Source organism: Oncorhynchus nerka, linkage group LG17 (genome assembly GCF_034236695.1).
Source record: "Oncorhynchus nerka isolate Pitt River linkage group LG17, Oner_Uvic_2.0, whole genome shotgun sequence".
Lineage (NCBI taxonomy): Eukaryota > Metazoa > Chordata > Actinopteri > Salmoniformes > Salmonidae > Oncorhynchus > Oncorhynchus nerka.
The window spans coordinates 51884375-51905485 of NC_088412.1; the positions used below are offsets into that span (position 1 = coordinate 51884375).

Below are 21111 nucleotides of genomic sequence, written 5' to 3' on the forward strand. Positions count from 1 at the left end.
CCTTTTAACGTTTTTCTTTCTTTCTCCCTGTTCTGAGTTTGAGTGCTGCTATCCTGTGTTCAGCGCAATTTCTTTCTTTGTAAGCACTTTCAGGCCTGCTTTCTTCCACTACCCCCTGCGTCTCTCCCTCTCTCCAACTGCCTATTCCCCTCTCTACTCTCACCCCTCTCTACTCTCCCTCTCCCTTTCTCCGATGGTTATGAGAGTGGCAGATTTCTCTTATGTGAGGGCAGTTTGCACCAAGATGCAAATAAGTTATTGTCATAAGGCAAAAAAAGTGAGTGTGTGTGTTTGTTACAACAAGGGTGTGTGATGATAGAGAGAGAGAGAGAGAGAGAGAGAGAGAGAGAGAGAGAGAGAGAGAAAGAAAGGATAATTGGAGGGATGAGAGAGGGAGGGAGGGCTGCATATGTGAAGCAGAATAAATCCTGGCTTCTAGTTCCCCACAGCCTCCCATCCCTCTCTAGCATGGCTCCGATCTCTCTTGACACCTTAAAGCAGACCTGCTGTCGCTCTGTCTCAGCAGCACAACGAAAAGGTGTTGGAGAATGTGGCATGGGTCTGTGTGTCTTTGTTTATGGCCTGGTGTGTCAATGTATTTATGTGCATGTGTTGGGCTGTGTGTGTGTGTCTGTGTGTGTGTGTGTGTTTGCCTGGTAGGTATGTGGTAGTAGCAGCAGTATTGATATTACATAAATCCATCTGAGCTCTGGCTCTTCAAATAATTGTCTGATTCTGCACATGATGAAACATTCATGGACCTACGGCAGCCAGGTCTCTGTTACAGAGAAGATGAGCTAGAGCAGTGAGGCCCCACACATACACAAACCTACGGCGACATAGAATATAAATGCTAGAGTCGGCAGTGCAGTGACAGACTGTGTGTGTGTGTACTGCGTATACCTGTGAGGGGTGTAAGAAGGGCTCAGGCGAGGCCAGGTTGGTCTGTACAGACAGGCTCTTCTCCAGTAGTGCCCGAGGGAAGCCCAGTCTGTCGAAGGTGCTGCGTTTCCAGTGGTAATGCCCGTGGTGCCCGTCGCTCTGTGCCAACGCCTCGTCCTCACTAAACGCCCTCACCACCGGGCCTGGCAGGGGGAGGGGCACCGCACCGTCGCTCTCGTAACCGTCTTTAGACACACCTCCCTGGGCACAGCCACCAGCCGATCCCCCTCCTCCCGGGGCTGAGTCCCAACTGCTCCTCTGCTTCATCACCTGCTGGGCCTCCCACGCCAGCCTGGCCTGGTTCATCACCGCCTCCGACAGCGTCCCCGACATTGGCCCTTCCTCCCGCTCCACCCCACCACCCCCTCCACAACTCCCCAGCTCCTGAGGCAGGGAGGGCTTCCGGGTCTTGCGTTTGCGGTTGCCACCGGGCGAGAAGCCCCCTCCTCCTGTAGACCCGGAGAGGGAGAGGGAGTGGTGCTGACTGGAGCTCCAGGACATGGAGTCCTCGTAGAGCAGCCTCTGGCCCCCGCCTTCGCCCCCCTCCCCACCCCCATAGTCCAGCAGCAGCCGGGGGTCCCGGATCAGACTCTGGCTGTGTTGGAGGGTGTAGGATCCCCCGTAGGAGCCCCCATAACCCCCCGTGGAGGAAGGGGTGGCCGTGGAGGTCCCGTAGCGAAGGAGGCGGTCGGACGTCTTAAAACGTGGGCTGGAGGAGGACTGTAGGCGGAGGAAGAAGAAGATGACTTTATTGTCCAATGTACACAAACGCTGATGCCAGCAACTATCCAGTTACCATCACACTCCCAACCACACTTTTCCCTGTCAGACATGGGATTTGAACCAGCAACTCTCCAGTTACCATCACACTCCCAACCACACTTTTCCCTGTCAGACATGGGATTTGAACCAGCAACTCTCCAGTTACCATCACACTCTCAACCACACTTTTCCCTGTCAGACATGGGATTTGAACCAGCAACTCTCCAGTTACCATCACACTCTCAACCACACTTTTCCCTGTCAGACATGGGATTTGAACCAGCAACACTCCAGTTGCTTGTCCATCTCTCTAACCTTCGGACTACCTACCTGTTCCACATACACCAGCTGTTTGACATACTCCTTCCCAGCAGGGCTGTACTCCAGACTCTGTGTCTTCTCTGGGCACTTCTGTCTGGTCAGCACCAGCTGACCATAGGGGGAGTGGCTCTGTTTGGGCGAGAGGTAGAGGGGCGTCCCCGAGGAGGGATTTCCCCGGGTGGGGGACTTTCCTGTGCCATACAGCAAGGAGGAGGAGTCAGAGCCCAGGTGGCGCATCACATCTGTGGGAGGTTCCTCGTAGATGGGCGGGGGCTGGTACTATAATAATAATAATAATAACAATAACAATACATTTGTGTCCTACAGTCAAGGACAAGTTCAACTTATGTTAAAAAGTTCATTAACATAAAAGTGCAAGTGAAGTCAAATCTTATTGTATTTAAATTGTAAATGAATGAAAAGACCGTACGAAACAGGACAGACACATACGGATGCAGGGAAAAGGCAGGTAGAACACAGTCAAATCACATAAACTAGCTGAAAGGTGCGTTTGAAGGTGTTTTACGAATGTGTTTGTGTAACTGTGTTGCTGGAGCGTCCTACCTCCGCGGGGGGCTCCTCGTAGAGGGGGGGTTCATAGGCATAGCGGGGGGAAGAGGGTTGTGAGTCAGCCGACGAGCGCCGGTGGGTCCCTGTTCCTCCGCCCCCTAGCTCCGCCCGTTTTAGGAAGGGCGACTGGTGGCGGTCAACATAGAGGATGGGAGAGCCGTCAGGGGCACCATCAGGGGGGGCGGAGCCTCCAGAGGATCGGCGGGTACGGGAGGCTGTGCCAGTGCCGGGTGCAGGGACTGGGGGGAGGGTGGGGGGGTCGCAGGGGGAGTAACCATTCCCCTGGTGAGAGAGGAAGCTGGGTTCTCTGTCTGTCACCTTGATCAGCATCCTCTCCTTAGTACCTGTGTTCCACCTGAACGGAGAGGTCCTGAGAGAGGGAAGGGAGGGGGAGATTAAGTTCATTATTCCACCTGGCAGCAGGGACAGAGCGACAAGGAGCTGGCAGGTGTGTTTCTGAAGTGACTGAGTGTCGTGTCCAAACGAAATCCTGACAACGTTGTGACGCAGACACCCCACACAGTGAGGCAGCATTTCAGCATTTCAACTTTCCCATAGACGAGTTAGTGATTGGAACAGAACAGAGACAGGAGACAGGAGTGAAACCCCCTAGCCTGGTCGCAGGTCTGCTTGTGCCCTCTTCCCCAAGTCCTGTGGCGTGACAATGACCATGGGAGTTGGCAGGCCAGCACAAAAAGATCCGGGAACCAGGGTGTGACACTGCTGCTCTGTACAGGTGAACTGGTGTTGTAGCCAGTCACACAGGAGACATGACTGCCACATCTGGACCTGCTGCTCAGGGGACTGGTGTTGTAGCCAGTCACACAGGAGACATGACTGCCACATCTGGACCTGCTGCTCAGGGGACTGGTGTTGTAGCCAGTCACACAGGAGACATGACTGTAACATCTGGACCTGCTGCTCAGGGGACTGGTGTTGTAGCCAGTCACACAGGAGACATGACTGTAAATCTGGACCTGCTGCTCAGGGGACTGGTGTTGTAGCCAGTCACACAGGAGACATGACTGTAACATCTGGACCTGCTGCTCAGGGGACTGGTGTTGTAGCCAGTCACACAGGAGACATGACTGCCACATCTGGACCTGCTGCTCAGGGGACTGGTGTTGTAGCCAGTCACACAGGAGACATGACTGTAACATCTGGACCTGCTGCTCAGGGGACTGGTGTTGTAGCCAGTCACACAGGAGACATGACTGTAACATCTGGACCTGCTGCTCAGGGGACTGGTGTTGTAGCCAGTCACACAGGAGACATGACTGCCACATCTGGACCTGCTGCTCAGGGGACTGGTGTTGTAGCCAGTCACACAGGAGACATGACTGTAACATCTGGACCTGCTGCTCAGGGGACTGGTGTTGTAGCCAGTCACACAGGAGACATGACTGTAACATCTGGACCTGCTGCTCAGGGGACTGGTGTTGTAGCCAGTCACACAGGAGACATGACTACCACATCTGGACCTGCTGCTCAGGGGACTGGTGTTGTAGCCAGTCACACAGGAGACATGACTGTAACATCTGGACCTGCTGCTCAGGGGACTGGTGTTGTAGCCAGTCACACAGGAGACATGACTGCCACATCTGGACCTGCTGCTCAGGGGACTGGTGTTGTAGCCAGTCACACAGGAGACATGACTGTAACATCTGGACCTGCTGCTCAGGGGACTGGTGTTGTAGCCAGTCACACAGGAGACATGTCTGTAACATCTGGACCTGCTGCTCAGGGGACTGGTGTTGTAGCCAGTCACACAGGAGACATGACTGTAACATCTGGACCTGCTGCTCAGGGGACTGGTGTTGTAGCCAGTCACACAGGAGACATGACTACCACATCTGGACCTGCTGCTCAGGGGACTGGTGTTGTAGCCAGTCACACAGGAGACATGACTGTAACATCTGGACCTGCTGCTCAGGGGACTGGTGTTGTAGCCAGTCACACAGGAGACATGACTGCCACATCTGGACCTGCTGCTCAGGGGACTGGTGTTGTAGCCAGTCACACAGGAGACATGACTGTAACATCTGGACCTGCTGCTCAGGGGACTGGTGTTGTAGCCAGTCACACAGGAGACATGACTACCACATCTGGACCTGCTGCTCAGGGGACTGGTGTTGTAGCCAGTCACACAGGAGACATGACTGTAACATCTGGACCTGCTGCTCAGGGGACTGGTGTTGTAGCCAGTCACACAGGAGACATGACTGTAACATCTGGACCTGCTGCTCAGGGGACTGGTGTTGTAGCCAGTCACACAGGAGACATGACTACCACATCTGGACCTGCTGCTCAGGGGACTGGTGTTGTAGCCAGTCACACAGGAGACATGACTGCCACATCTGGACCTGCTGCTCAGGGGACTGGTGTTGTAGCCAGTCACACAGGAGACATGACTGTAACATCTGGACCTGCTGCTCAGGGGACTGGTGTTGTAGCCAGTCACACAGGAGACATGACTACCACATCTGGACCTGCTGCTCAGGGGACTGGTGTTGTAGCCAGTCACACAGGAGACATGACTGTAACATCTGGACCTGCTGCTCAGGGGACTGGTGTTGTAGCCAGTCACACAGGAGACATGACTGTAACATCTGGACCTGCTGCTCAGGGGACTGGTGTTGTAGCCAGTCACACAGGAGACATGACTACCACATCTGGACCTGCTGCTCAGGGGACTGGTGTTGTAGCCAGTCACACAGGAGACATGACTACCACATCTGGACCTGCTGCTCAGGGGACTGGTGTTGTAGCCAGTCACACAGGAGACATGACTGTAACATCTGGACCTGCTGCTCAGGGGACTGGTGAGAAAGCTAATGGCCGTATTCTAATAGTATGGTTGAAGTGTATTGTTACGGGTTGTTGTCATGCGATATATGATAATAATGCAATGTTTTACTGTCACATTCATCAGATAGGTGCAGTGAAATGTGTTGTTTTACAGGGTCAGCTATGGTAGTACGGCACCCCTGGAGCAAATTAGGTTTAAGTGCTGAAGGATGTTTTTGACCCAGCACTGAACCTTTTGATGGTCTAATATGAGTTACCATAACCACACATCACTTGCGCTACACAGTATACAACAAAAAATACAATATATTGAGCTAGGCAGTAGCAGCCACTGCAAAAAGCCCCTGGAGTGACGCGGTGCCTGCTGGGATTGGTTGAGATTTCACAATGCAGTGGACCACTCATGTCCCTTGACCTCTCTCCCCAAACCTACAGCACCAGCGGTTCGGTGCCAACGTCATCACTCAGCAAAACGTCCGTCACTCAGTAAAACGTCCGTCACTCAGTCAAGAGTCTGCAGCAAAACATTTGGACATTCGGAACTTCTTCCGAAAGAGTGGCAAAACAAGCGAACGGGTTGGTTGAGGCAACAGTGAATGAGGTGGAGAGGGCAGAACAGCCATTAAGTCAAAGTGCAGCAGCAGCAGAGTTGGCTAATTAGCGAGTCTCCCTCAGCATAAGGGTTGGCTAATTAGCGAGTCTCCCTCAGCATAAGGGTTGGCTAATTAGCGAGTCTACCTCAGCATAAGGGTTGGCTAATTAGCGAGTCTCCCTCAGCATAAGGGTTGGCTAATTAGCGAGTCTCCCTCAGCATAAGGGTTGGCTAATTAGCGAGTCTCCCTCAGCATAAGGGTTGGCTAATTAGCGAGTCTCCCTCAGCATAAGGGTTGGCTAATTAGCGAGTCTCCCTCAGCATAAGGGTTGGCTAATTAGCGAGTCTCCCTCAGCATAAGGGTTGGCTAATTAGCGAGTCTCCCTCAGCATAAGGGTTGGCTAATTAGCGAGTCTCCCTCAGCATAAGAGTTGGCTAATTAGCGAGTCTCCCTCAGCATAAGGGTTGGCTAATTAGCGAGTCTCCCTCAGCATAAGGGTTGGCTAATTAGCGAGTCTCCCTCAGCATAAGGGTTGGCTAATTAGCGAGTCTCCCTCAGCATAAGGGTTGGCTAATTAGCGAGTCTCCCTCGGCTAATTAGCGAGTCTCCCTCAGCATAAGGGTTGGCTAATTAGCGAGTCTCCCTCAGCATAAGGGTTGGCTAATTAGCGAGTCTCCCTCAGCATAAGAGTTGGCTAATTAGCGAGTCTCCCTCAGCATAAGGGTTGGCTAATTAGCGAGTCTCCCTCAGCATAAGGGTTGGCTAATTAGCGAGTCTCCCTCAGCATAAGGGTTGGCTAATGCTAATAAACTAGCATTAGCGTTCAGTACCCTTAAACTATTGGGTGTCCGTCAGAGTTAGTTAACAGTATATTTAGTGAATGGGCAAGCTAAGGATGTTGATATAAGTCATGATTTTAGGAAAAGTGTTTATTTCCGGCGAGTGTATTTGATGGGTTTTGATTCTGTAGCTGGCTAGCCACTTCGGTAGCTACTGGCTGGCTAGACCGAAGAGATGAGAGAACATTTTTCAGACTGAAGCACATATCTTCTGACAGTTACACAGTGGACTGAAGCTGAACTTTACTACAACATTACATTTAACCCTGTTTAAAATGAGCAATGTTGAGGTGGTAGAACTGACTAAATGCAATGAATCATAGAGGTCTTATAAACGATTCCATTCTACAGGTTAATAACATGCTTGGCTCGTGTCTGACATCTGCATATAGGATATGTAACTATTTGAAAAAAATGGTCCATTGTTAAATTTGTGAAATTATTTCATTGAGCTTTTACTTGTATTGCTCTTTTTATTCACTATTTAGGGACCATCGGTAAATTACACAATGTACATATGTTCAAATTCAAATATCTCAACATTTCAATGACTTAAAAACCTCAAACCAAATATAAATTGCAGAAATGCATTGACAAATATTGAACGAAAAGGTGTGCAAATATTGTCTCATTTACATTGTGTAATTTATTGAAGGTCCCTAACTAGCCCCGTAGATAGACTATCTAAAATCAGGTCGCACACCAGCTGACTGAAGCTAATTGGCTAAATAATTTGACTAACTCTTCCCACCTGCGAACACACAAGACACCCACATCAAACCAAACCCCGAAACCAACTACACATTTGAATTCAGGCAGGCCGCTAGCATTTATTAATGAACCAAACCTAAAACGAAATCAGGAGGTGCCTTTTACAACTAACTAATGGCATGTTGCACCTCTACCTTGCTACCATTCAGATGAGCCAAGGAGGAGGACAGATGAGAACAGCAGGCCAGTAGAGCATTTAGAACAGCAGGCCAGTAGAGCATTTAGAACAGCAGGCCAGTGGAGCATTTAGAACAGCAGGCCAGTGGAGCATTTAGAACAGCAGGCCAGTGGAGAATTTAGAACAGCAGGCCAGGGGAGCATTTAGAACAGCAGGCCAGTAGAGCATTTAGAACAGCAGGCCAGTGGAGCATTTAGAACAGCAGGCCAGTGGAACATTTAGAACAGCAGGCCAGTGGAACATTTAGAACAGCAGGCCGGGGGAGCATTTAGAACAGCAGGCCAGGGGAGCATTTAGAACAGCAGGCCAGTGGAGCATTTAGAACAGCAGGCCAGTGGAGCATTTAGAACAGCAGGCCAGTAGAGCACTGAGAACAGCAGGCCAGTGGAGCATTTAGAACAGCAGGCCAGTGGAGCATTTAGAACAGCAGGCCAGTGGAGAATTTAGAACAGCAGGCCAGGGGAGCATTTAGAACAGCAGGCCAGGGGAGCATTTAGAACAGCAGGCCAGGGGAGCATTTAGAACAGCAGGCCAGTGGAGCACTTAGAACAGCAGGCCAGTGGAGCATTAGAACAGCAGGCCAGTGGAGCATTAGAACAGCAGGCCAGTGGAGCATTTAGAACAGCAGGCCAGTGGAGCATTAGAACAGCAGGCCAGTGGAGCATTTAGAACAGCAGGCCAGTAGAGCATTTAGAACAGCAGGCCAGTGGAACATTTAGAACAGCAGGCCAGTGGAGCATTTAGAACAGCAGGCCAGTGGAGCACTTAGAACAGCAGGCCAGTGGAGCACTTAGAACAGCAGGCCAGTGGAGCACTTAGAACAGCAGGCCAGTGGAGCACTTAGAACAGCAGGCCAGGGGAGCATTTAGAACAGCAGGCCAGTGGAGCATTTAGAACAGCAGGCCAGTGGAGCATTTAGAACAGCAGGCCAGTGGAGCATTTGGAGAGAGACACCAGACTAGACACAGAGACAGAGACAGCAGAATAGGATATGATGGAGAGAGACACCAGACTAGACACAGAGACAGAGACAGCAGAATAGGATATGATGGAGAGAGACACCAGACTAGACACAGAGACAGAGACAGCAGAATAGGATATGATGGAGAGAGACACCAGACTAGACACAGAGACAGAAGAATAGGATATGATGGAGAGAGACACCAGACTAGACACAGAGACAGAGACAGCAGAATAGGATATGATGGAGAGAGACACCAGACTAGACACAGAGACAGAAGAATAGGATATGATGGAGAGAGACACCAGACTAGACACAGAGACAGAAGAATAGGATATGATGGAGAGAGACACCAGACTAGACACAGAGACAGAGACAGCAGAATAGGATATGATGGAGAGAGACACCAGACTAGACACAGAGACAGAGACAGCAGAATAGGATATGATGGAGAGAGACACCAGACTAGACACAGAGACAGAGACAGCAGAATAGGATATGATGGAGAGAGACACCAGACTAGACACAGAGACAGAAGAATAGGATATGATGGAGAGAGACACCAGACTAGACACAGAGACAGAGACAGCAGAATAGGATATGATGGAGAGAGACACCAGACTAGACACAGAGACAGAGACAGCAGAATAGGATATGATGGAGAGAGACACCAGACTAGACACAGAGACAGAGACAGCAGAATAGGATATGATGGAGAGAGACACCAGACTAGACACAGAGACAGCAGAATAGGATATGATGGAGAGAGACACCAGACTAGACACAGAGACAGCAGAATAGGATATGATGGAGAGAGACACCAGACTAGACACAGAGACAGCAGAATAGGATATGATGGAGAGAGACACCAGACTAGACACAGAGACAGAGACAGCAGAATAGGATATGATGGAGAGAGACACCAGACTAGACACAGAGACAGAGACAGCAGAATAGGATATGATGGAGAGAGACACCAGACAAGACACAGAGACAGAAGAATAGGATATGATGGAGAGAGATACCAGAAGAATAGAACAGGCCATAACAGAAAAGGATAGATAAGGAGACATTAACAAACAAGAACCTGAGACAGCAACAGACAAGACACAGACGGCAACAGACAAGACCCAGAGAAAGTGACAGAAGAGGGTAGATGGAGAAGAACAGAGGTGGAATGAGCACACAGTAGACTGTATTACTTTAAGATGCTCTATAGATTCTAATTCGTTTTATTTATTTGCACAAATTATAAGAGGTGAAATACAGACAGTGAAAAAGTAAAACATGGTTTACGAAGAATTTCCAGGTGAGGAGGAAAAAGCCTGTGAAATTACTAGTAAAACAAGGGCAGGGCGAGAGAGGAGGGTAGACAAGAGACAGCAACACAGCGTACTAAAATACAGCAACAGAAGAGGGCAGACTAGAAAGACAGCAACAAATGACACAGACAAAAGCGATGGAGAGAGGCACAGGAGGGGTGAGCACGCAATAGACCAACACTTAAATCTGCTCTATGGATTCTAATTACTGCCCAGTGTGTGGGTGTGTGTGTGTTAAGAGGGGTGTTTGGGTCATTGGACAGGTCAGAGTCTATATGTTTGAAGTTATTGAGTGTTTTTTGGCAATACACTGTAGATGTATGTGTTCCAGAGTACAGAGTGTTCCAGAGTACAGAGTGTTCCAGAGTACAGAGTGTTCCAGAGTAGAGAGTGTTCCAGAGTAGAGAGTGTTCCAGAGTAGAGAGTGTTCCAGAGTACAGAGTGTTCCAGAGTACAGAGTGTTCCAGAGTACAGAGTGTTCCAGAGTAGAGAGTGTTCCAGAGTAGAGAGTGTTCCAGAGTACAGAGTGTTCCAGAGTACAGAGTGTTCCAGAGTAGAGAGTGTTCCAGAGTAGAGAGTGTTCCAGAGTACAGAGTGTTCCAGAGTAGAGTGTTCCAGAGTAGAGTGTTCCAGAGTAGAGTGTTCCAGAGTAGAGAGTGTTCCAGAGTAGAGAGTGTTCCAGAGTACAGAGTGTTCCAGAGTACAGAGTGTTCCAGAGTAGAGAGTGTTCCAGAGTACAGAGTGTTCCAGAGTACAGAGTGTTCCAGAGTAGAGAGTGTTCCAGAGTACAGAGTGTTCCAGAGTAGAGAGTGTTCCAGAGTACAGAGTGTTCCAGAGTACAGAGTGTTCCAGAGTACAGAGTGTTCCAGAGTAGAGAGTGTTCCAGAGTACAGAGTGTTCCAGAGTACAGAGTGTTCCAGAGTACAGAGTGTTCCAGAGTACAGAGTGTTCCAGAGTAGAGAGAACAACAGTAGCAACTATAATTCAGTACTGGCAGTGCCGTGGCAGGTGGGAAGGTGCAAGTTTCCTGACAAATATCTAATGTCTCAATGTCCTAATCTCTCAATGTATATCTAAAGGTGCACCAAATTCATGAATTTAGCTGTTGAAATTCCTTCTTTTTTTGGCAGGGGGAGAATGCCCCCAAGACCCCCCTACTGGCTTTGAACTAAGTTCCCAATGTTTTCAAATCTTAGACGCCCCTCAAGGACACATCGATACATTTTTCACCTTGAGTGTTTTTCAGTAAACAGTCAACAGCAGAGAGAAACTGTGAGAGAAATATAAATGATGAGGAGAAAGGAGGAGAGAGACGGAGGAAGTGGAGGAGAAAAGCTAGAGAAAGAGAGATGGAGGCGAGGATAAAGACAGAGAGAGAGAGAGTAGGGTGTGAAATTGATTGCAGCATTGGCCACCCTTGTCTTCAATAGTTCCATGCTCTGATGCCCAAGGCCACAGCTGAATGCTGGAGTGGCCAATGAGTGTGTGTGTGTGTGTGTGTGTGTGTGTGTGCATGTGTGTGTGTGTGCGTTAAAGGGGGTAGGATTAAAGATGACAGTGTTGTGTGTGTTGGGCCGGACCATACTTTGCTCGGGAGCCATGAGAAACAACCACCTCTCTTCTCTCTCTGTCTTTTCCTCGCTCACACTCTCCACCTCTCCTCTATCATCTCCTGATCTCCCTCCTGGACACTCTGTCACTCCCAGTCACCTTGTCTGTCTTCTCTTTCCATGTCTCCTCCTCTTCAGCTCTTTAAATCTCCCCCCCCCTCCCTCTCTCTCTAGAAATCCACTACAAAGTGAACATTGTTCTCCTCTCCCCAGTCATAAATAATTCATAGACAATCGACCTTCAAAATCAATTTACACATTCTCTCCCCTCTCCCTTATCTTCCTGCTGAGGGACCAGGAGGCCTTTAGCACAAAAATGACTGGTTGCCCATTGCGTTTTGTATCGACACTGTGTGTGTGAGTGGCTTCCACTCCTATGTGGAGGGTTACCTGGCTGGGTTTGTTGTTCTCATGTGTATTGACCGAGCATGGCTTTAGCCACTGTAATGATTTAATTAACACAATCAATCAATGTGATCAACCAACCAACTATTATAATGAAGTCAAATCAAAGGGGAATTGAAGGCATCGTTTGACGGACATCTGACATGGGCGGTAAGGGAGCCTAGCGGTTAAGAGCGTTGGGCCAGTAACCAAAAGGTCGCTGGTTTGAATACCTGACACACAGGAACGGTAAGGGAGCCTAGCGGTTAAGAGCGTTGGGCCAGTAAGCAAAAGGTCGCTGGTTTGAATACCTGACACACAGGGGCGGTAAGGGAGCCTAGCGGTTAAGAGCGTTGGGCCAGTAACCAAAAGGTCGCTGGTTTGAATACCTGACACACAGGGACGGTAAGGGAGCCTAGCGGTTAAGAGCGTTGGGCCAGTAACCAAAAGGTCGCTGGTTTGAATAACTGACACACAGGAACGGTAAGGGAGCCTAGCGGTTAAGAGCGTTGGGCCAGTAACCAAAAGGTTGCTGGTTTGAATACCTGACACACAGGGGCGGTAAGGGAGCCTAGCGGTTAAGAGCGATGGGCCAGTAACCAAAAGGTCGCTGGTTTGAATACCTGACACACAGGGACGGTAAGGGAGCCTAGCGGTTAAGAGCGATGGGCCAGTAACCAAAAGGTCGCTGGTTTGAATACCTGACACACAGGGGCGGTAAGGGAGCCTAGCGGTTAAGAGCGTTGGGCCAGTAACCAAAAGGTCGCTGGTTTGAATACCTGACACACAGGGGCTGTAAGGGAGCCTAGCGGTTAAGAGCGTTGGGCCAGTAAGCAAAAGGTCACTGGTTTGAATACCTGACACACAGGGGAAGGGAAGGGAGTCTAGCGGTTAAGAGCGTTGGGCCAGTAACCAAAAGGTTGCTGGTTTGAATACCTGACACACAGGAACGGTAAGGGAGCCTAGCGGTTAAGAGCGTTGGGCCAGTAACCAAAAGGTCGCTGGTTTGAATACCTGACACACAGGGGCTGTAAGGGAGCCTAGCGGTTAAGAGCGTTGGGCCAGTAACCAAAAGGTCGCTGGTTTGAATACCTGACACACAGGGGCGGTAAGGGAGCCTAGCGGTTAAGAGCGTTGGGCCAGTAACCAAAAGGTCGCTGGTTTGAATACCTGACACACAGGGGCGGTAAGGGAGCCTAGCGGTTTAGAGCGTTGGGCCAGTAACCAAAAGGTCGCTGGTTTGAATACCTGACACACAGGGGCGGTAAGGGAGCCTAGCGGTTAAGAGCGTTGGGCCAGTAACCAAAAGGTTGCTGGTTTGAATACCTGACACACAGGAACGGTAAGGGAGCCTAGCGGTTAAGAGCGATGGGCCAGTAACCAAAAGGTCGCTGGTTTGAATACCTGACACACAGGGGCGGTAAGGGAGCCTAGCGGTTAAGAGCGTTGGGCCAGTAACCAAAAGGTCGCTGGTTTGAATACCTGACACACAGGGGTGGTAAGGGAGCCTAGCGGTTAAGAGCGTTGGGCCAGTAACCAAAAGGTCTCTGGTTTGAATACCTGACACACAGGGGTGGTAAGGGAGCCTAGCGGTTAAGAGCGTTGGGCCAGTAACCAAAAGGTCTCTGGTTTGAATACCTGGCAAGGTGGGGAAAAAATCTGCCGTTCTGCCCTTGAGCAAGGCAGTCGAACCTCAACAACATCTGCTCCCCGGGCGCCGGTGATGTGGATGTCGATCTGCCCCACGCAGCTCTCTGATTCAGAGGGGTTTAATGTGGAAGACACATTAGTAGGTATCCCCTTTCCTTTCCCATACTGTATGTACACACAACCAAACCGAATACAACAGGTGTTACCGTGAAATGCTTACTTAAAAGCCCTTAAACAACAATGCAGATTCAAGAAAATAGACTTAAAGAAAATATTTACTAAATAAAGTTTAAAAAAAAAGAAAAAGCAACACAATAAAATAAAATAACAATAATGATGCTATATATAGCAGCAGGTGTGTGTGCTTTCAGGTGAGGCCGGGGCAGGTTGATGTGACAGCTGCAGTCTGTCACTCCTCACTCCAGATGGCCTCCCATGCAAGCACACACACTCCCAGACACACATATATGCTTAGTATATACCATGCATTACGGATGTGCTCATCAATATGCATGACCTTCAGGAAGTTAGGGTTCTAATCGACTCCACTCCACTGAACTTCAACTCAAACCCCGCCGCAGCAAAACACCTCTCTGTCAGGCTGTCCCCATCTAATGGTAGTGAATGATACTCAGCCTGTTTTTGCATATACAATCTGACAGACAAATGCACACATCCATGTGACATTGGGTGATTTCTGAGAGGGGAGGGAGGAGGATAGTGCCAACACCCTTCAAAGTGTCGTTGAATAAAGAGAGTGCTTTATATTTAGGGTGCTGGCAACGCACTGGAACACACACACACACACACACACACACACACACACACACACACACACACACACACACACACTGACACAGCCAACCACCAACACACAATCACACTCAAGTACGAATGCGCACGCACGCACGCACGTACACACACACACACACACACACACACACACACACACACACACACACACACACACACACACACACACACTAGTCAACAGACAGTGACATAGTAGGGAATAGGATGGCTCAAGGATTTCAGTAAATTCAGACTCCTCTTATTCTCCCTCAATCTTTTCCTCACCTCTCTCTCTCCACGGTTCTTAAATGGAATCCTTGTCTTTTTCTGTGGACCTCAAGGTCAATACCCACAATCCATCTGGAGGATGGCCGGTGTGACCGTGACAAACCAGTCTCGCTATTTAATGACCTGAAATCACAAAAACCCTCTAGAGGACAACTTGTACTGGACCACAAAGGCCAACATAGAGGGGATATACCGACATCAAATATTATTGAATATGTTTGGTAATGGTGTGTGTGTGTGTGTGTGTGTGTGTGTGTGTGTGTGTGTGTGTGGAGAAGTGTCTTTTTCCAGCTCTGGTAGGGACAGGAGCATTGAACACATTTACAGGACACTGCGACCCCGGCCAAGCGTTTCCACCAATCACAGAAGACTGCAGCAGATTGCAGCTAATAAGCAAAATACAGACTCGTTAGAGAGAGAACACGATGAATTGAATGAGAGGGGGAAGAGGAGGAGAGAGGAAAACTGAAGGTGAGTGAGAGAATGAGGAAATCTGAATGAGGAGGAGAAATGGGTCAATCAATAGAGAGGGAGGAGAGAGAGAGAGAAAGAGCAAGATAGAGAGAGAAAAAAAAGTGAGAGAGAAAAGAGAGAGCGACAGAGAACCTACAGGATTTGTATTGGTGGTCAGGGCATAACATTTACTTCTTGGTCCACCAGCCACTGTGGCAGGTAGATTCAAAAAAATCTACCACCAACTCAAAAAAAAAAAAAAATGGATGAGCCTGTTTTGTAATGTTTCTAATACAATAAATGTATTACTAGTAAGAAGTAACTAATGTGGTATATTGATAATACGTGGCTGGTGAAAAAGACATCGTATACATGCCAATGCCCAAAGGCCCCGGTTATGGTCATAGTTCTGTGTACGACCTGTCTGCCTCCTCCCTGAGGTCGAGTTCGAGTTAGGATTAGGGTCAGGTACATTGTTTGTGTTTAGGGTTCGTGTTGTGGTTGTGTTTAGGGTTAGTGTTGTGGTTGTGTTTAGGGTTAGTGTTGTGGTTGTGTTGTGGTTGTGTTTAGGGTTAGTGTTGTGGTTGTGTTGTGGTTGTGTTTAGGGTTAGTGTTGTGGTTGTGTTAAGGGTTAGTGTTGTGGTTGTGGTTAGGGTTAGTGTTGTGGTTGTGTTTAGGGTTAGTGTTGTGGTTGTGTTTAGGGTTAGTGTTGTGGTTGTGTTGTGGTTGTGTTTATGGTTAGTGTTGTGGTTGTGTTGTGGTTGTGTTTAGGGTTAGTGTTGTGGTTGTGTTTAGGGTTAGTGTTGTGGTTGTGTTTAGGGTTAGTGTTGTGGTTGTGTTGTGGTTGTGTTTAGGGTTAGTGTTGTGGTTGTGTTTAGGGTTAGTGTTGTGGTTGTGTTGTGGTTGTCTTTAGGGTTAGGGTTGTGGTTGTGTTAAGGGTTAGTGTTGTGGTTGTGTTTAGGGTTAGTGTTGTGGTTGTGTTTAGGGTTAGTGTTGTGGTTGTGTTGTGGTTGTGTTTAGGGTTAGTGTTGTGGTAGTGTTAAGGGTTAGGGTTGTGGTTGTGTTAAGGGTTAGTGTTGTGGTTGTGTTTAGGGTTAGTGTTGTGGTTGTGTTTAGGGTTAGTGTTGTGGTTGTGTTTAGGGTTAGTGTTGTGGTTGTGTTGTGGTTGTGTTTAGGGTTAGTGTTGTGGTTGTGTTGTGGTTGTGTTTAGGGTTAGTGTTGTGGTTGTGTTTAGGGTTAGTGTTGTGGTTGTGTTTAGGGTTAGTGTTGTGGTTGTGTTGTGGTTGTGTTTAGGGTTAGTGTTGTGGTTGTGTTAAGGGTTAGTGTTGTGGTTGTGTTGTGGTTGTGTTTAGGGTTAGTGTTGTGGTTGTGTTAAGGGTTAGGGTTGTGGTTGTGTTAAGGGTTAGTGTTGTGGTTGTGTTTAGGGTTAGTGTTGCGGTTGTGTTAAGGGTTAGTGTTGTTGTTGTGTTAAGGGTTAGTGTTGTGGTTTTGTTGTGGTTGTGTTTAGGGTTAGTGTTGTGGTTGTGTTTAGGGTTAGTGTTGTGGTTTTGTTGTGGTTGTGTTAAGGCTTAGTGTTGTGGTTGTGTTTAGGGTTAGTGTTGTGGTTGTGTTAAGGGTTAGTGTTGTGGTTGTGTTGTGGTTGTGTTAAGGGTTAGTGTTGTGGTTGTGTTAAGGGTTAGGGTTGTGTTTAGGGTTAGTGTTGTGGTTGTGTTTAGGGTTAGTGTTGTGGTTGTGTTAAGGGTTAGTGTTGTGGTTGTGTTAAGGGTTAGTGTTGTGGTTGTGTTAAGGGTTAGTGTTGTGGTTGTGTTAAGGGTTAGTGTTGTGGTTGTGTTAAGGGTTAGTGTTGTGGTTGTGTTTAGGGTTAGTGTTGTGGTTGTGTTAAGGGTTAGGGTTGTGGTTGTGTTAAGGGTTAGTGTTGTGGTTGTGTTGTGGTTGTGTTTAGGGTTAGTGTTGTGGTTGTGTTTAGGGTTAGTGTTGTGGTTTTGTTGTGGTTGTGTTAAGGGTTAGTGTTGTGGTTGTGTTAAGGGTTAGTGTTGTGGTTGTGTTTAGGGTTAGTGTTGTGGTTGTGTTTAGGGTTAGTGTTGTGGTTGTGTTGTGGTTGTGTTAAGGGTTAGTGTTGTGGTTGTGTTAAGGGTTAGGGTTGTGGTTGTGTTTAGGGTTAGTGTTGTGGTTGTGTTTAGGGTTAGTGTTGTGGTTGTGTTTGTGTTTAGGGTTAGTGTTGTGGTTGTGTTAAGGGTTAGTGTTGTGGTTGTGTTTAGGGTTAGTGTTGTGGTTGTGTTGTGGTTGTGTTTAGGGTTAGTGTTGTGGTTGTGTTGTGGTTGTGTTTAGGGTTAGTGTTGTGGTTGTGTTTAGGGTTAGGGTTGTGGTTGTGTTTAGGGTTAGTGTTGTGGTTGTGTTGTGGTTGTGTTTAGGGTTAGTGTTGTGGTTGTGTTAAGGGTTAGTGTTGTGGTTGTGTTGTGGTTGTGTTAAGGGTTAGGGTTGTGTTAAGGGTTAGTGTTGTGGTTGTGTTTAGGGTTAGTGTTGTGGTTGTGTTGTGGTTGTGTTTAGGGTTAGTGTTGTGGTTGTGTTAAGGGTTAGGGTTGTGGTTGTGTTAAGGGTTAGTGTTGTGGTTGTGTTTAGGGTTAGTGTTGCGGTTGTGTTAAGGGTTAGTGTTGTTGTTGTGTTAAGGGTTAGTGTTGTGGTTTTGTTGTGGTTGTGTTTAGGGTTAGTGTTGTGGTTGTGTTTAGGGTTAGTGTTGTGGTTTTGTTGTGTGGTTGTGTTAAGGGTTAGTGTTGTGGTTGTGTTGTGGTTGTGTTTAGGGTTAGTGTTGTGGTTGTGTTAAGGGTTAGTGTTGTGGTTGTGTTGTGGTTGTGTTAAGGGTTAGTGTTGTGGTTGTGTTAAGGGTTAGGGTTGTGGTTGTGTTTAGGGTTAGTGTTGTGGTTGTGTTTAGGGTTAGTGTTGTGGTTGTGTTAAGGGTTAGTGTTGTGGTTGTGTTAAGGGTTAGTGTTGTGGTTGTGTTAAGGGTTAGTGTTGTGGTTGTGTTAAGGGTTAGTGTTGTGGTTGTGTTTAGGGTTAGTGTTGTGGTTGTGTTAAGGGTTAGGGTTGTGGTTGTGTTAAGGGTTAGTGTTGTGGTTGTGTTGTGGTTGTGTTTAGGGTTAGTGTTGTGGTTGTGTTTAGGGTTAGTGTTGTGGTTTTGTTGTGGTTGTGTTAAGGGTTAGTGTTGTGGTTGTGTTAAGGGTTAGTGTTGTGGTTGTGTTTAGGGTTAGTGTTGTGGTTGTGTTTAGGGTTAGTGTTGTGGTTGTGTTGTGGTTGTGTTAAGGGTTAGTGTTGTGGTTGTGTTAAGGGTTAGGGTTGTGGTTGTGTTTAGGGTTAGTGTTGTGGTTGTGTTTAGGGTTAGTGTTGTGGTTGTGTTTGTGTTTAGGGTTAGTGTTGTGGTTGTGTTAAGGGTTAGTGTTGTGGTTGTGTTTAGGGTTAGTGTTGTGGTTGTGTTGTGGTTGTGTTTAGGGTTAGTGTTGTGGTTGTGTTGTGGTTGTGTTTAGGGTTAGTGTTGTGGTTGTGTTTAGGGTTAGGGTTGTGGTTGTGTTTAGGGTTAGTGTTGTGGTTGTGTTGTGGTTGTGTTTAGGGTTAGTGTTGTGGTTGTGTTAAGGGTTAGTGTTGTGGTTGTGTTGTGGTTGTGTTAAGGGTTAGGGTTGTGGTTGTGTTAAGGGTTAGTGTTGTGGTTGTGTTAAGGGTTAGTGTTGTGGTTGTGTTAAGGGTTAGTGTTGTGGTTGTGTTAAGAGTTAGGGTTGTGGTTGTGTTAAGGGTTAGTGTTGTGGTTGTGTTGTGGTTGTGTTAAGGGTTAGTGTTGTGGTTGTGTTGTGGTTGTGTTAAGGGTTAGGGTTGTGGTTGTGTTAAGGGTTAGTGTTGTGGTTGTGTTTAGGGTTAGTGTTGTGGTTGTGTTAAGGGTTAGTGTTGTGGTTGTGTTTAGGGTTAGTGTTGTGGTTGTGTTGTGGTTGTGTTAAGGGTTAGTGTTGTGGTTGTGTTAAGGGTTAGTGTTGTGGTTGTGTTAAGAGTTAGGGTTGTGGTTGTGTTAAGGGTTAGTGTTGTGGTTGTGTTGTGGTTGTGTTTAGGGTTAGTGTTGTGGTTGTGTTTAGGGTTAGTGTTGTGGTTGTGTTGTGGTTGTGTTAAGGGTTAGTGTTGTGGTTGTGTTGTGGTTGTGTTTAGGGTTAGTGTTGTGGTTGTGTTTAGGGTTAGTGTTGTGGTTGTGTTGTGGTTGTGTTTAGGGTTAGTGTTGTGGTTGTGTTTAGGGTTAGTGTTGTGGTTGTGTTGTGGTTGTGTTTAGGGTTAGTGTTGTGGTTGTGTTGTGGTTGTGTTTAGGGTTAGTGTTGTGGTTGTGTTGTGGTTGTGTTTAGGGTTAGTGTTGTGGTTGTGTTGTGGTTGTGTTTAGGGTTAGTGTTGTGGTTGTGTTAAGGGTTAGTGTTGTGGTTGTGGTTAGGGTTAGTGTTGTGGTTGTGTTTAGGGTTAGTGTTGTGGTTGTGTTTAGGGTTAGTGTTGTGGTTGTGTTGTGGTTGTGTTTAGGGTTAGTGTTGTGGTTGTGTTGTGGTTGTGTTTAGGGTTAGTGTTGTGGTTGTGTTTAGGGTTAGTGTTGTGGTTGTGTTTAGGGTTAGTGTTGTGGTTGTGTTGTGGTTGTGTTTAGGGTTAGTGTTGTGGTTGTGTTTAGGGTTAGTGTTGTGGTTGTGTTAAGGGTTAGTGTTGTGGTTGTGTTGTGGTTGTGTTTAGGGTTAGTGTTGTGGTTGTGTTAAGGGTTAGGGTTGTGGTTGTGTTAAGGGTTAGTGTTGTGGTTGTGTTTAGGGTTAGTGTTGCGGTTGTGTTAAGGGTTAGTGTTGTGGTTGTGTTAAGGGTTAGTGTTGTGGTTTTGTTGTGGTTGTGTTTAGGGTTAGTGTTGTGGTTGTGTTTAGGGTTAGTGTTGTGGTTTTGTTGTGGTTGTGTTAAGGGTTAGTGTTGTGGTTGTGTTGTGGTTGTGTTTAGGGTTAGTGTTGTGGTTGTGTTAAGGGTTAGTGTTGTGGTTGTGTTGTGGTTGTGTTAAGGGTTAGTGTTGTGGTTGTGTTAAGGGTTAGGGTTGTGGTTGTGTTTAGGGTTAGTGTTGTGGTTGTGTTTAGGGTTAGTGTTGTGGTTGTGTTAAGGGTTAGTGTTGTGGTTGTGTTAAGGGTTAGTGTTGTGGTTGTGTTAAGGGTTAGTGTTGTGGTTGTGTTAAGGGTTAGTGTTGTGGTTGTGTTTAGGGTTAGTGTTGTGGTTGTGTTAAGGGTTAGGGTTGTGGTTGTGTTAAGGGTTAGTGTTGTGGTTGTGTTGTGGTTGTGTTTAGGGTTAGTGTTGTGGTTGTGTTTAGGGTTAGTGTTGTGGTTTTGTTGTGGTTGTGTTAAGGGTTAGTGTTGTGGTTGTGTTAAGGGTTAGTGTTGTGGTTGTGTTTAGGGTTAGTGTTGTGGTTGTGTTTAGGGTTAGTGTTGTGGTTGTGTTGTGGTTGTGTTAAGGGTTAGTGTTGTGGTTGTGTTAAGGGTTAGGGTTGTGGTTGTGTTTAGGGTTAGTGTTGTGGTTGTGTTTAGGGTTAGTGTTGTGGTTGTGTTTGTGTTTAGGGTTAGTGTTGTGGTTGTGTTAAGGGTTAGTGTTGTGGTTGTGTTTAGGGTTAGTGTTGTGGTTGTGTTGTGGTTGTGTTTAGGGTTAGTGTTGTGGTTGTGTTGTGGTTGTGTTTAGGGTTAGTGTTGTGGTTGTGTTTAGGGTTAGGGTTGTGGTTGTGTTTAGGGTTAGTGTTGTGGTTGTGTTGTGGTTGTGTTTAGGGTTAGTGTTGTGGTTGTGTTAAGGGTTAGTGTTGTGGTTGTGTTGTGGTTGTGTTAAGGGTTAGGGTTGTGGTTGTG

At 47.5% G+C, this 21111-nt stretch overlaps 1 protein-coding gene across 1 annotated transcript in view; it reads right to left on the reverse strand.

Moving 5' to 3' along the window:
- The window catches only part of LOC115145420 (rho GTPase-activating protein 39-like), a 210739-nt gene that overhangs the window by 55747 nt on the left and 133881 nt on the right, over positions 1-21111 (reverse strand). The window contains exons 3-5 of the mRNA XM_065003224.1: positions 2590-2965; positions 2035-2304; positions 904-1662 (exon numbers count right to left, since the gene is read on the reverse strand). Of these exons, the coding sequence (XP_064859296.1) occupies positions 904-1662; positions 2035-2304; positions 2590-2965 (1405 nt within the window). The remainder of the gene's footprint in view (positions 1-903; positions 1663-2034; positions 2305-2589; positions 2966-21111) is intronic.